A 14,960-nucleotide genomic window follows, 5' to 3' on the forward strand; every position below is an offset into this window, starting at 1 on the left:
GCACCTTAGAGACTAACCAATTTATTTGAGCAGGAGCTTTTGTGAGCTACAGCTCACTTCATCGGATGCATACTGTGGAAAGTGTAGAAGATCTTTTTATATACACACAAAGCATGAAAAAATACCTCCTCCCACCCCACTCTCCTGCTGCTAATAGCTTATCTAAATTGATCACTCTCCTTACAATGTGTATGATAATCAAGTTGGGCCATTTCCAGCACAAATCCAGGGTTTAACAAGAACGTCTTGGGGGGGGGGGGGGTTGTGAGGATACAGCTACACTGGTATAAATGTGCTTCTACTCAGGGGTGGCAGGTTTGTATAATTTTTGGTGGTGTCCAGAATGGGTCTAAGTCCCACCCCCGACACACCTGCCTTGTAAGCTGATACATACAGAGAGGACTCCCCCCAGATCTCTTCCTCCCTGGCAGCACACTCACTTCGCACCACTGTCACTGCACAGGCTCCTAGGGCCCCTCTCACATTTATACCAGGCCACCTCCCCTGTGGTGGGTACCAGGGGAGGGGGACTGCCATTGTGCGCCTTCTCCCCTACTACTGCCCCTCACTGTAGCCTCACTGGGGGTGGGGGATGGGGCTGCCCCTTGCCTAGCATGGGGCAGGAGTTGTGACTGCGGGAAGGCCCTGTGCTGGTGGAGGGTCCTGCCAGAAAAGGGAAGGGTCCGTCCGTCCGAGGCGGAAGGGCAGGGTCAGCCTGCCCTGGCACTAGTGTGGGGGATGCTAGGACCCTGCAGTGGCAGCTGGTGCCGGGATCTGGCAGAGCAGAGCGTAGCAAGCAGGTGCAGGGGACAGCCGCCTGCTGCCAAGGGTGCAGGCAGGGATGTGTGGGGATGGCAGGCGGGGCCGGAGGAGAGACTGGGTCCTGAACATTGGTGGAGCTGGTTCCCCATGCACTGAATATTGCTGGAGCATGGGCACCACAGGCTCATATAACTCACCACTCCTGCTTTCAGTGATATAGCTTATTCCTTATATGGGAAGGGGAATAAGTTATATCAGTATAGCTGCATCCACACTAGTGGTATAACTATTTTGGTAAAAACTCACACCCCTAGTTGATATAGTTATACTGGTACAAAACCTCTGTCCAGACCAGGCTGTAGATAAACCAAAATAAGTTGAGGTCAACTGATATAAGCATTTCCACATAGCCTTTTGCACTGGTGTAACTAAATCAGTTTAAAACCTACACTTTTAATTAAATGGTGCAGCTTTCTGTGTAGAAAAGTCCTAAATTTACAGGCACAAGTTAGTCTTATGAGTGTCTGCACAGGTGCTTGCCTGGGGTTAATGAAACCATTTTTTTAAAACTGATTTAAGTTATATCTGCAACTTCTGTGTTTAGACAAGCCCTAAGTTTCACATTATCTTCCAATGCAGAATGAAGCCTGGAGGACCAAATTTTCAGAGGTGTGCTGCATGCCCTCTGACTCCTACTGGCTTCAATAGAAGCAGCAGGGCCTCAAAGAGCTAATTTATTTTTTTTCAAAATTTCTCTTAAATTTTTCCACAAAAAACTTTGAACAATTTTCACGAAGAAGTCAGTTTTTTTTTTAACCAGATCTCATGTTCAGCACTCCTGAAAATTTGGCCCCTAGCCTTTATGGTTGCAAAGTCAAAGATTGAAAATAAGTGTAACCAATGCAGTGATATCGGCTCAAGCCTGTTGAGATACTGAAACAATACCTCTCAGAGGAGTGAACTGCCCCATTCAGTGCAATGTGTTACCTCTGAAGCCTAACAATGACATTTACATGTAAACATGGAGAAATATTTTGGCATTGGTTAGTGTGTGCAAGAAAGAAGGAATTATCTTGTTATGCACAACTACTGCTGTGGTTTTCCTTTGGGCGACAGGAGTCTGGTTTGTGGGCAGAATGTAGAAGTGTACCATTGTCTTTATTTATTTTCCCCAATGATTCCTTGAGTGGACATCCTGGTTTTACTGGGTTGTCCCTGTTTTGTGTGTCAGCCTTTGGGCCTTACATAATTTGTCTGAAACCAAAGTTTTGTCCTGGTTTTGATACAATGCACAAATTCACTCTTGTGTTGGTTTGGCTTGCCTGTGTCCCTAGGAGGGATCCTGCTCCTGGAAGTTGGAGGGCGGCTAGCATGGGTGGGGCTGGACAGCAGAACAGAGTCCAGGGAGATCCATGTGGACCCTAGAGAAGCTAAAGGTTAAGTGGATAGAAGACTACTCCTTTTTAGCAGGGATAGGAGTTAGACAAACGACACCCAGCAAATACGATGGTAGGAAATGCCACAAGTTGAAATTCTTGAGTTTCCTCAGAAAGAACGAGGAGTACTTGTGGCATCTTAGAGACTAACAAATTTATTTGAGCATAAGCCTTCATGGGTTGGTGCCACAAGTACTCCTCGTTCTTTCTGCTGATACAGACTAACACGGCTACCACTCTGAAACTTGAGTTTCCTATGAGTTTTATTCTCCTTTACCCAAGAATGGAGCTCTATTTAGAAACAATAGGAACAGTCAGCACATTGCCAGTTGAAAACTATAAATGATCATAATACATTTTCAGGGCTACTAATCAAAGGTTGTGTAGCGAAGGATATGTCTACACTGCAATCAGGTGTGATTGCAGCACAAGTTAATTTTGCTAACATGACTAAAAACAGCAGTGAAGATGCGTGGGCTGTACAAGCATCCCAGGGAACTTGGGTACATACTCGCATTGCTAGTCTGCACTGAAGCCTGTGCCACCACATTTACGCTGCTATTTTTAGTTAGGTTAGCTAGATTTAAAACTAGCATGGGTAAGCCTAGCCATGCTGCAATCACACCTCCAATTGCAGAGTGTGTCCACCTTTTATTTGAAAGATAGTGGGGTTCAAAGCCTGTTAAGATTTATTGGAATTCGTATTAGCTTTTTTGTCCTGATGGATAATTATTTTTGCCACTTGCCAAAAGGAGAATTATCTGATCCAAAAAGTTGGATGGAAGTTCATATATTTGTGGTTTTGGTTGAGGTCACAGCCACTGCCCTTCAAAGAAGGAGTAGTTTGACCTAATTATTCTTAGTGGATGCAAATTTGTGGGCCAATAATTTTTCCTTGTGGGTTCCATACTCCAAGAAAGTCTGTAATTTGTACGCTTTATCTCCAGTGTGACTAGAAAGTTCATGCCTCCATTTCTGGTTAATTAGCCTGAAATGAAATGCCTGACTGATTTTCCAAACTTTCCAAGTTTCAAGGCCTTTTCTTTGGCTCAGGTACATATTAGTTTTCCTTTCCCTTTTCATAAAGCATATATTCCCGAATTTACTCCCATCACAGAATGAAAACTAAATAATAATAAACACATTATCATAATCCTGTGAGAAGGCAGTTCTTGTAATGTCAATTTACACAGTGGTTTCTATACTTGATAATCATTATTGCTCTTACACCAATACTTTGTATCTTTTTATACTTCTGTATTTTTATTATAATATTTATTTTTTATTAAAGTTATAAAAAGGACACTTTAAAAAAATAAGGTGATGAATCTATAAGGCAATCCGAGTTATGACGATCTCCTGTGGATATTGGCTGTGCTTAGAAGAGTTGAGGCGTTTGGTTTGGTTTTCAATCCAGGGCTTCAATATGGTGTGACAAAATCCATGATATGCTCTCATTGATGTGAGTTTTGCGTAAATGCCATGCTTCTTTTAGGCAGTAATGAATGAAGGCACTTTAAACACAGCTACGTGCATGCTTTGAGGTAGCAGTCCAAAAGTTCTGTGAAAAAATTAGATCCAAATGCCCACCACCACCCCTTGCCAATCCCTTCCCTTCCATGTTATTTTTCATATCATACACAATTCAGATTTTGTTTTAACTTTTTTTGTCCTTGGACAAAGTTTATTAGATAAACCTATTATCTTCACTGTAAAAGGAAGAGCTTCTTTCCCCTTCCTTCCCCCCTGCCATCCCCCCCAGGACAGGCTTTTCATAATTGTCCTGTCTTCAAAAATTAAATGTTTTGAGCTACAGGATACTGTATACTGCTTGACAGAAATATGTGCATGTTCTAGACAGGCGTCTTTCATGCAGCACTTTTACAAGATTGTTTCATGTTCTCAGTAAGAGGATCTTCAGATAAAATATCACAGCCATTTCCATTAAGTTTCCAGTTCGCCTACTCCTGGTTCATTTTTATCAAATCATTAAGGAGATCTATTCTCTTGCAGTCATAGAGGGCTCTGGCCAGCTTTCCTACTGTAGGTCCTTTGTAGCCTTCACTCATAACCCATTTCTGCAGCATTTGGTAAACTTTTTCTTTGAGTCCATCTCGTTCGTAGTCATGGTCAATTTCATCAATCTGTGGCTCACTAAAGCCCAGTTTACGAGCACAGTGTTTCCACTGTTTAGCCAAGTTCTCTCTCACTAGATTCAGGTGTTTTTCAGAGAGGATAGAGGTGCTATCTGCAAAAAGAAAGACAAGTGTAAGAAGACAGCATTGTTTAAACTCCACTTCTCTTTGAATGTCTCCCCCCAAAATATGGTCACTAGTAATGAATGATAGGATTATAGGTGGCTTTCATATAAGCAATTGGTCTAGTGATTAAAGAAGAGGACTGGATGTCAGACAGAAATCTGATGAGGTTCAACAAGGACAAGTGCAGAGTCCTGCACTTAGAATGGAAGAATCCCATGCACCGCTACAGACTAGGGACTGAATGGCTAGGCAGCAGTTCTGCAGAAAAGGACCTAGGGGTTACAGTGGACGAGAAGCTGGATATGAGTCAACAGTGTGCTGTTGTTGCCAAGAAGGCCAAGGGCATTTTGGGATGTATAAGTAGGGGCATTGCCAGCAGATCGAGGGACGTGATCATTCTCCTCTATTCGACATTGGTGAGGCCTCATCTGGAGTATTGTGTCCAGTTTTGGGCCCCACACTACAAGAAGGATGTGGAAAAATTGGAGAACGTCCAGTGGAGGGCAACAAAAATGATTAGGGGACTGGAACACATGACTTATGAGGAGAGGCTGAGGGAACTGGGATTGCTTAGTCTGCGGAAGAGAAGAATGAGGGGGGATTTGATAGCTGCTTTCAACTACCTGAAAGGGGGTTCCAAAGACGATGGATCTAGACTCTTCTCAGTGGTAGCAGATAACAGAACAAGGAGTAATGGTCTCAAGTTGCAGTGGGGGAGGTTTAGGTTGGATATTAGGAAAAACTTTTTCACTAGGAGGGTGGTGAAACACTGAAATGGGTTACCTAGGGAATTGGTAGAATCTCCTTCCTTTGAAGTTTTTAAGGTCAGGCTTGACAAAGCCCTGGCTGGGATGATTTAGTTGGGGATTGGTCCTGCTTTGAGCAGGGGGTTGGACTAGATGACCTCCTGAGGTCCCTTCCAACCCTGATATTTTATGATTCTATGACACTCCTAGATCTACTACTGTTTTGCTTTTTTGACCTGGGACATGTCACAATGTCCTTGTGTCTTTCTTTAATCATATGTAAAATTGAGAAACTACCTCACAGTGGTGATATGAGGCTTAATTAATGTTTATAAAATGCTTTGATATCCTTGGATGAAAGATACTGTTATGACTTCTCAATTAAATACATTAAAAATATGCAGTAGTGATTTAAGCCAGTATATACAAATACTATGACTAGGGTGACCAGATGTCCCGATTTTATAGGGACAGTCCTGATTTTTGGGGCTTTTTCTTATATAGGCACCTATTACCCACCCCATCCCCATCCCGATTTTTCACGCTTGCTATCTGGTCACCCTAACTACTACCTTTTAAAATAGTCCTGCCCCTCCTGTACTGAAATGTTTGAACTCTCAGTCAGGTCCACTGATCCTAGTTTTGCTTCCACTGCTCTTTTTTTTCCTCTGTCTTTATGTACACATCCACAGGTGCTGTGACTTGGTGACTCATGAGACAGTGCACTGTGTTGACATGCTTAATGTCAGCTTCAGGTTTGGTAGAGGCAGCTGCGGGAGAATATCAGCTAAGAGGTGATGAAACAGGGTGGGTGAGGGAATGGTGTAATAATACAAAGCAACGTTAGTACAAACCACCACTCATGATGATAACCTTAGGTATTGCTTAACTGTAATGCTATGTAATAAAGGACCCAAAATGGCTAACTTCTGAATACAACAGGGAGCTAGATGCACGGTACATTCCCCAAAGATGGTTCTCAGAAACAGACTGTCAGCCTTCAGATTGTGCCGAAAGAGTGAGGCGAGCAGGGACTAAGGGGTGGGGTGCACAAGGAACAAAGAGCTGATTGTAAAGAGGAACATTATGAAAGAACGGAGAGAGATTGCTCTTACCAAATATACCTATGTTTTCATAATGTGCATAAGAGTTTTGCATGTTGACTGGAACACTGCTTACATATAGATTCTGGTCTTCAATCGCCATGTGATTGTAGGCTCCAATTTGAATTCCGGTACTGTTATATATGGTGTATTTTGCAGCTTCATCTGTGTAAAGGCAGTTTAAGACGGATATATAATCAAGTACATGCAGTTTAGAATTCAAGAGATACGATGGCAAGGAAGAATGATTTATTTTGTATTTAAACCAAATACAGCCATGATCATTATTTTGTATTTAAACTAGAAACGGCCTTTCTTTGGCCACTGCAGGAACTTTGCCATTATTAATTTATGATACTTCTGTACTGGCTGCTCTTGGTGTGCTTTGGGTTGTACAAATAGAGGAAGTCACAATCCCTGCCCCTAGGATCTTACATTCTGAATTGAATAGGTGATACAGTTCAGAGACATAATTCACTGGGTGAAAGATGAAAGTCAATCTCAAAATATCAAAGTGGTGGCAATGTTCCTTTAAAAAAAAAAAAAAAAAAGGGTGTCCGTGCAGAGGATTGGGGGCCAGGGGAAGCAAGATTAAGAGAGATGGGGAGTTCTGAGTTTGTGACTTCAATGGTGCTACACTGATTTACATCAGTTGAGGATCAGGCCCCAGATCTTTTGTGAAATATTTACTGGATTTAATATTACATGTATCAGATTTAATATATACAGAACCTTATCTTTATATGGCTTCACTTCCAGCTATCTACTGGCCATTACAGCAGGACTGGCTCTCGGGGAGAAGCATGCTGTGCTCCATGAATCTGCAGATTACAACCCTTGCACTTTAGAGAAGTCCTGAGCAGAAAACTTCTAGGTGCTCCCCCATGGTTAGTGTGTCCCTGTACTGTCCCCTCTGAGGGGCTGTACCTTGGAGGCACAATAGATTACTACATTTCTCAATAGGCACGGCTGAGATTTTAAGTGCATAAAGATCAGGAAGTTCAAAAGGGCACAGTCCCTTAATATGCTTACGGTAATCAAGCTAAGAGATGAGGAGGAGACAAACAATATCTCTGAGATCTTTTATAGGTGTAAAAACTGAACCACAATGTTGAATTAGTAGTTCTTTGCATTTAACTTGTATGTAAAATCAGTGCTATTTTAGATTACAACCATATTAGTTCATTTTATATCATGACAATAGTTTCTGGAAGATACTTAGGTAGATGTATTATAAATTGTCTTTGAGTGAGAAGACTGCAAAGCAAGGTTGAACAATTTTCTGTTGTTCAGAATTGACAATAAAATGCTATTCCTGCTCTGAAAAATGGCTATAAATGGCCCCTTCAGATCTGCTGTGTGTGTGTATCCACAGTAACATCTGCATACTTTATTGAAAACAGTCATATTCAGTTTGTAAAGTGTCACATACATTTACATTTCCTTAGACATGATTTTCAATCAGTATCAGTAACAACTAACCATGATAAATATAAAATTAAAGAGTAACGTCCCTGCCATTGGTGAATATGTAGCAATTAGGGATATAAATACTGTTTAAAAAAAGTTAACCATTTAAATGATTAAAAATGTCATTTAAATGGTTAACCGATTAAATGGCTGGGCCTGCTCCGGCCAACGCAGCTAGGGCTGCTGGGATCGGCCAGCTGGCCAGGGGTTAATGGTTAAGGCGGGTTAACTGGTAAGACTAATTCTCACCTTTTACATCCCTATTAACCGACCACAGATGTGTTTATCGCTAACTACTTCAACAGCTTCATTTTTAGTCAAAAATGCTTTTTTGAACAAAGCCTAAATACAAGTGAAAAATGAAGCTTTTGAAGACTCAGATTTGGCTTATAGTTTCACTTCTCAAAGAAGTGAATCCAGGTATGAAGTCATGATTTCACAGTTCTGTAAGGCCCTGGAAAATCATGCAGTTTGTCTCTCAGAGCCATGATACTTCATATCTCTGTGCTTTATAACACATCTACATGGTGCTTAATGATACCCTGTAAAACAAAGAGAGGTATTTCATTAACGGTTTTTAGAGGTAGAGATTTCAGTTTCACTTTTTAGTAAAGCTGGTCCAAAATTTTTGAAATAAGGTTAGCATGCATTTAGTGTTAGTCGTTAGGAAATATCAATGCTACAGCATTTACCTGTGATTTTGTGTTGTACAGGTGTAGTAGGAGTATATGCAAAATTCCCCTTCTTAAAAGGATTGGATTCCGTTTTGCCTGAATAATTACAAAACACACAAATGCAAAAGTATTTGGTCATCAAAAACCTAAAGGCACAAGTACTTCAAAACTGTTATATTTATAATAGTATAAGAACACAGTTAATGCTCCTAATACAGAGGGGGGGAAAGGTGCTGTTACCCCAAAAGCTAAGAAGCTTTATAACAAATCCAATAAAAGTATATTTAATTAAACAAATCATAGTTTAGTGAAGTGCCTAACAACCTTACTCCGTGTCAAGATCCTCTAGCGTAGACCCTGCATCCATACAGAGTCTGCGAAGTGCCAGTGTGACCAGCGGGATTCCACACAGATGTAAGAGTTCCTTTGCAAGCAGATTCCAGTGCAGGATTAGAGTCTAGATATGGATTTAGGTACCTAATTTTAGGTACACAAATTTGAAAATTCCAGTCTAAGGTAACACAACAAGTTAACAGAAGAGCTGGCAGGTCATCCGATTCTCAGGGCTTGCCTATATGGAGCCTTAGTGCGCAGCAAGCCAGGGTATAAATATACAGCACACTAGCATGCCATGCCCTAAGTCACCCTGTGGACCCTGCTGCCATGCACTAACTTCTATAGTGCACTTTGACTTACTGCTGTTTGAAACACTAAGTATGGAATTTTTAGCACGTGGCAGCAGCGTCCATAGGGCAACTTAGGGCACAGCAGGCTAGTGTGCTGTACATTCACATCCTGGCTTACCATGCACCAAATCTCTGGGTGGCCATGCTAGTAGTCTGGTATTTCTCCACTATATCATGCTGCTTCTCAGTAATCTCTTCTGCATTTCTTTTTTCTTTCTATCCAAATATTTGAACATTAGTGATTTTGAGAGTTAGTTTCCACCTGCAGATGTGACAGTCACAGCTCTCACGAACTCCTCGCAATCAATATATTGATGTAGACAGCAATCGCAGACTCCATACAGCGGTTTTTTGGTGTTTTTTTTTGTACAATGAAATCTTGCATTCTGTCAACTCTGTAGCACCTGCGGTTAGCCCACGTGACTAACGTAGCTGAAGTCAATGTACTTAGATCGACTTACTGTGGTGTCTTCACCGACTGCGGCCGCTCCCCAGTCGACTCCACCTGCGCCTCTCGCGGCAGTGAAGTACAGGAGTCGACGGGAGAGTGCTCGGGGGCGATTTATCGCGTCTAGACTAGACATGATAAATCGATCCCCCGCTGGATCGATCACTATCCGGTGGGTAGTGTAGACATACCCTTAGTGTAAAGTGCTGAAAAGGAAAGTCATACCAGGAAAATCCAGCATTCTAGGGTAAGATGATTAATCTGTATAATACCTTGTCCTTTTCCTAAATGGTATGGGACAACCTCCACTGAACACACGGTTATTGACCTGTTTGTTTATGTTTGTTTTTTGCTAAACTCTCAATATTCTCTCCCTTCTTGAGCTCTATAGCCTTCTGTTCCTAAGGATACATACCTCACCTGCAATTGCTGAGAGGCATTGCCATAGCAGCATTAGATATAACCTGCTCTCTGTGCAGCTAAGAGTATCAGCTTCCTGTTGGCTTGAATTTAGGGACACTTATGAACATGGATCTTCCATCTGGTAGAGCATTTACCCAATCAAGCCACCAGAGCTGGCAAAGATTCATTTTCTGAAAGGTACGAAATATCCTCACTCTAACACTGTTTCTGTGCTGCAACTGACCTGCAGTAAGATTCTGACTCCTTTTACACACCTTTGTGAGTCTAAAATCAACTACCATTTGCTTCTAGCACAATCTGGTGATTGTTCTTGTTTATGGTTCTTTCACCCTAGATGGGCTGGGAGAGGTCATTAGTTATTTAGCTGCCCAACTTACTCTCTGGGGAATTTTGTGCGCAGAATTTTTTATTTTTTGGCACAATATTTTAAAATTCTTCAAATTTTATTTGTTAAAATAACACTACATAATCATGCCAGTTTCAATTATTTTGGTAATTTATTTCAAAATACCCGTCAGCAAGTATGTCTGTAACAATACAGACACACACAAAAATTCCCCCAGGAGTAGAGAGTTAAAGAAACTCCTATGACAACCCAGTTCCTGTTTCTCTGCCCACCCCAGAGCCCAGCCGGGGGTCCAGACACTCACACCCCCTCCCGCCCCCACTGCAGAGCCCAGCTGTGGTGTCCTTCTGCTAATATGCCTCAACCCCTCCTCCCCAGAGCTCTACCGTGGGGGCCCCCCCTTGCCCAGGCACCTGTTCCCCTCCTCCCCCAGAGCCCAGGGATCCAGAAGGAGAAACAGCCTGATGCTTGGTCCCAAACTTTCATGGAGTTTCCTGCATACCACCCTCTCCTTCCCTCAGGGCATGCTGGGAACTGCAGCTGCCAGGAACCCTTTAGCTCCCTCCTCCTCCCCCTAGCAGTGTCTTCTATGTGCAAGCTGGGTTCTGCTGAGTCCAGTGGCCCCTAGTGGTGGCTAGCAGCACTGCAGCCCATTTCTGTGGGGGAAAGGAAATTCTGCAGGCACAACATTAATTTCTGCAAAATTCTGCATTGTGCAGTGGCACAGAACTCCCCCAGGAGTACCAACTGGATAATAGCATGCAGTCAGTGGCTTGATTCTTCTCTCTTACACTGATGTAAATCAGGAGTAACATTGACATCAATGGAGTTACACCAATGAAAACAAGCACGTGAGGAGAATCAAGCCCACAGCATTTTAATGAACGGAAGTGATATAAAATTATCAGGAAAATGAAGAGCAGTGGACCATAATATGTCTAAAGGAAATCCTTTGCTACCATAGCTTGAAGAGTATGAAATCAGCTGCTTGTTGGTATGTGAGCTACAAATTGATCAGTGGCCATTTTACTTCTGGAAGACGACAAAAGGAGTACTGTTTGTGTTTTAGACAAAAAAAGTAGTAAGACCAATATCTCACCTACCTGTCTCTGTATTCAAACTCTTTGGAATCCAAGGTGTGGATGCTTGTGGCTGCTGGTCTAGGCCAGATTCAGGCACAGGAGGTTTATTCAGACTAAATGTATTGGCTGAATTTGATCCATAGAGATCCTCTGTACATCCTGCTATTGGATCTACAGGCCTTGTCCCATACATAATATTTGGATTGTATGGTAAATTTTCCCATATTGGAGTTGTTGCAGCTGGTGGTGGTGGTTGTTTTAAATGACTGTAACTGGTCACGTTACTATAGCAACTGGCTTTTGATCCTGTGCTTTCAGCTTTCAGATATGATTCATTCATCTGTGGAGCAGCAGGTGGAGTTGTAAATGGATCAAAGGACACCCTTCGTCTTCTTTCCTCCTCTCTCTTTTCAGCACTGTATACCAGAGGTTGGCTTTCAAAATTATCCATCCGGCTGCCATACTTATGATAATTTAATTCATCCTGCAGTTTTCTTTCTAGGCCCACAGAGGCCTCAAAGGAGGTCTCACAGCTCTCGACAGGCTGGTTCACCGGAAAGGGAGCAAACATGGCTTCATCCACATTGCCAGTCATGAGACCCTGAGAGCTATGTAGGGAATTGGGCTGATCTGCAGCAGGGAAGGGAAATTTAATACTTGAATTAGCCTATAATGCAAAGATATACCTGTCATTTTCAATTACATCTCAACAATACTATGGTAGAGTCTAGCATTTTTATATTAAACAGCTAAATAATTCATAACTAAAGGTAATCTCTTCCAGAAAAGATAATATATTTTACATTTTACTTAAGACATTTTCATCAGAAATGATCTTTATAAACTGTGGGTCTGACCATACTGAAATCAATGGCAAAAGCTCAGTGACTTCAATGCTACAAGACCAGATCCTATAGACCAGTGGTTCCCAAAGCCGGTCCGCCGCTTGTTCAGGGAAAGCCCCTGGTGGGCCAGACAGGTTTGTTTACCTGCTGCGTCCGCAGGTTTGGCCTATCGCAGCTCCCACTGACCACGGTTTGCCGCTCCAGGCCAATTGGGGCTGCGGGAAGTGCGGCCAGCACGTACCTTGGCCCGCACCGCTTCCCGCAGCCCCCATTGGCCAGGTCCGAACCTGCGGATGCGGCAGGTAAACAAACCAGGGAAGGCCCTTGGCGGGCCGGACCGAACAAGCAGTGGACCGGCTTTGAGAACTACTGCTATAGACAGGTTTCAGAGTAGCAGCCGTGTTAGTCTGTATTCACAAAAAGAAAAAGAGTACTTGTGGCACCTTAGAGACTAACCAATTTATCCAATGAAGTGAGCTGTAGCTCACGAAAGCTTATGCTCAAATAAATTGGTTAGTCTCTAAGGTGCCACAAGTACTCCTTTTCTTTTTGCTATAGACAGTATCTATAGGGATAGTAAACGTTTCAAGCACCACTGAAATGCAGCCACCTCTAAGCGGAACATGGCACAGAAATACAACACAACACATCAGGCCAAGAAGGGAAGAATGAAAGGTCTTGGACTTTAGAGGTCCTGGTTCACTAATTTACCTCCAATGGAGTTATATTGCACAAAATTGGAGAGAGATAGTGGAGAATGAGACTCTCAGAATTTCACTGTAGGTGCTACTTTAAACAGCACTAAAAGTCATGTTTCTTTCAATGATCCTATCACAGCAAATCTCAAATTAGCCTTCATGAATGCATCATTCTGTATTTTTAATGAACTTTGATTTTCAATCTCTGTCTAGCTTGTTCTTCTAGAGTTCAGAGAATATATTTTAATAAAGATCCATTTAATGTCTATGGGCGAAGAGGGAAGTAACTCATGATTTTCACCTAAACCTTACAGATAAATTCTGTCCTTGGATGGTTGCGCACACATAGCTTCCCTTAGAGACAATGAAAGGTTTGCTTGTGGTCTGAACTGGATTGTTTGAATTCTAATCATTCTATAGCATCGCAAGACTGAACAAATAGTTCAAAACCTGCTTTTTTTGTAGTATGGGGCTGAAGAGGATCTCCTATTGAGATTTAAAAGGATTACAGCATCAACATGGAGCTTTGAAATGGTCTTGTAGATGCTGGGCATCACTGAAAATAATGGGGCTCAAAAAGGCCATTGTAGCATTAGAACAAAGCTTATATGGGACTGGATAGTCAGGGGATTGGTAATGATGTATGGAATGTTGACCTTCCTATCTCTAGAATACACGTTTGAATCCAATCCAGGTTGGTGGTGAATGAAAACCGTTACTCTCTGATGGCTGCTCCATGGTAAATGTGACTTGGTTGACTTACTCTGGTGTCAAGTGGATAAATATCACCACTGCAACAGGAAAAAAACAACCCCACCATAGTTGGCAACTGTCAGCACTCGACAGGTGCTAGATTGAATGTCAAGGACTGTGACCGTCTCTACAAATGATCCTCCAGGGCAGGCTTGAGGACTCTTAGGCCATGTCTACAATACCACTTACGTCACTCAGGGATGTGAAAAAACACACCTCTGAGTGACACAAATTATGCCAGCATAAGCGGTAGTGTGCAAAGCGACTGCCACTCATTGGGGGTGGTTTAATTATGTTGATAGGAGAGCTCTCTCCTAATGGCATAATGCAGCTACATGAGAGATCTGACAGTGGCACAGCTGCATCAGTACAGTTGTGCCCCTGTCAGATCTCTAGTGTAGACGTAGCCTCCAAGAATGTCTACACTGAGTTTTAAAACCCAGGGCAACGCATCTGAGGCTCAGGCTGGACCCTGGCCTCTGAAGCCTAGGGAGGCTGCAATGTCTACGCTGTTCTTAATGATCTAGCATGAACCCGGGTCTGTACACCCGTAGCAGGGAGTCTCAGAACCTGGGTTTTAAAAACACAAGCATATACGTGCCCTTACACTACCACGGGCTGCACTGTGTCTATCTGCTGGATAAAGAGAGGACTTTGATTGTCCTCTACAAGGTTGTCAGTGGATCACCTTTCACAAACGCCACATTCACACCAAAGGTTTTTTTTTAAAAGGATGAGAGAGTTTGTAACATGGTGCTGCTACGTTTTAATATTTTTCCTAAGAAAACATAACTTACACATTAAACATGTAGTCCTGCTGCTGCCCGATTAAAATTCATTACCTCTGCTGAAGAACGGTGTGAGTTGCTGCTAACCTGTCTGGGGGGTGAGGTTTGTCAGGGAGATGACAAGACTGATCACATAGTATTATCTGAACTAGATTATCTTCAAAATGGTCTGAGCAAAAGAAAACTTTGCAGGAGGTTTTTACTGGATTTTCTAACATCGCTTATGTGTGTGTGTGTGTGATGGAATGTGTAAACCTGCCTGTGATGGGGTGTGCACCGCGCACTGGCCCTGCAGGAGCTGAATTAGGCCAGGTAAGCCCAATCTGTTAATTAGGCTGCAAACTGGAGCTTTTGGGCTGGAGGCAGATAATTGGAGAGTGGCTCACTTGTGCAGGAATGGGGGCAGGGGGTATATAAAATACAGGAAACAGGGGGGGTC

General features: G+C 42.6%; 1 protein-coding gene across 3 annotated transcripts in view; it reads right to left on the reverse strand.

The window, feature by feature from the left end:
- Nucleotides 1–2,863: 2,863 nt before the first annotated feature.
- The window catches only part of RIPK1 (receptor interacting serine/threonine kinase 1), a 37,455-nt gene continuing 25,358 nt past the window's right edge, over nt 2,864–14,960 (reverse strand). Inside the window, exons 9-12 of one of the 3 annotated variants that reach the window (XM_073332175.1) lie at nt 11,459–12,067; nt 8,471–8,548; nt 6,321–6,473; nt 2,864–4,446 (exon numbers count right to left, since the gene is read on the reverse strand). In XM_073332175.1, the coding sequence (XP_073188276.1) occupies nt 4,160–4,446; nt 6,321–6,473; nt 8,471–8,548; nt 11,459–12,067 (1,127 nt within the window). In that variant the 3' untranslated portion in view covers nt 2,864–4,159. The remainder of the gene's footprint in view (nt 4,447–6,320; nt 6,474–8,470; nt 8,549–11,458; nt 12,068–14,960) is intronic. The other 2 variants (XM_073332174.1, XM_073332173.1) reach the window with 2 other exon arrangements.

Source organism: Lepidochelys kempii, chromosome 2 (genome assembly GCF_965140265.1).
Source record: "Lepidochelys kempii isolate rLepKem1 chromosome 2, rLepKem1.hap2, whole genome shotgun sequence".
Classification (NCBI taxonomy): Eukaryota; Metazoa; Chordata; order Testudines; family Cheloniidae; genus Lepidochelys; species Lepidochelys kempii.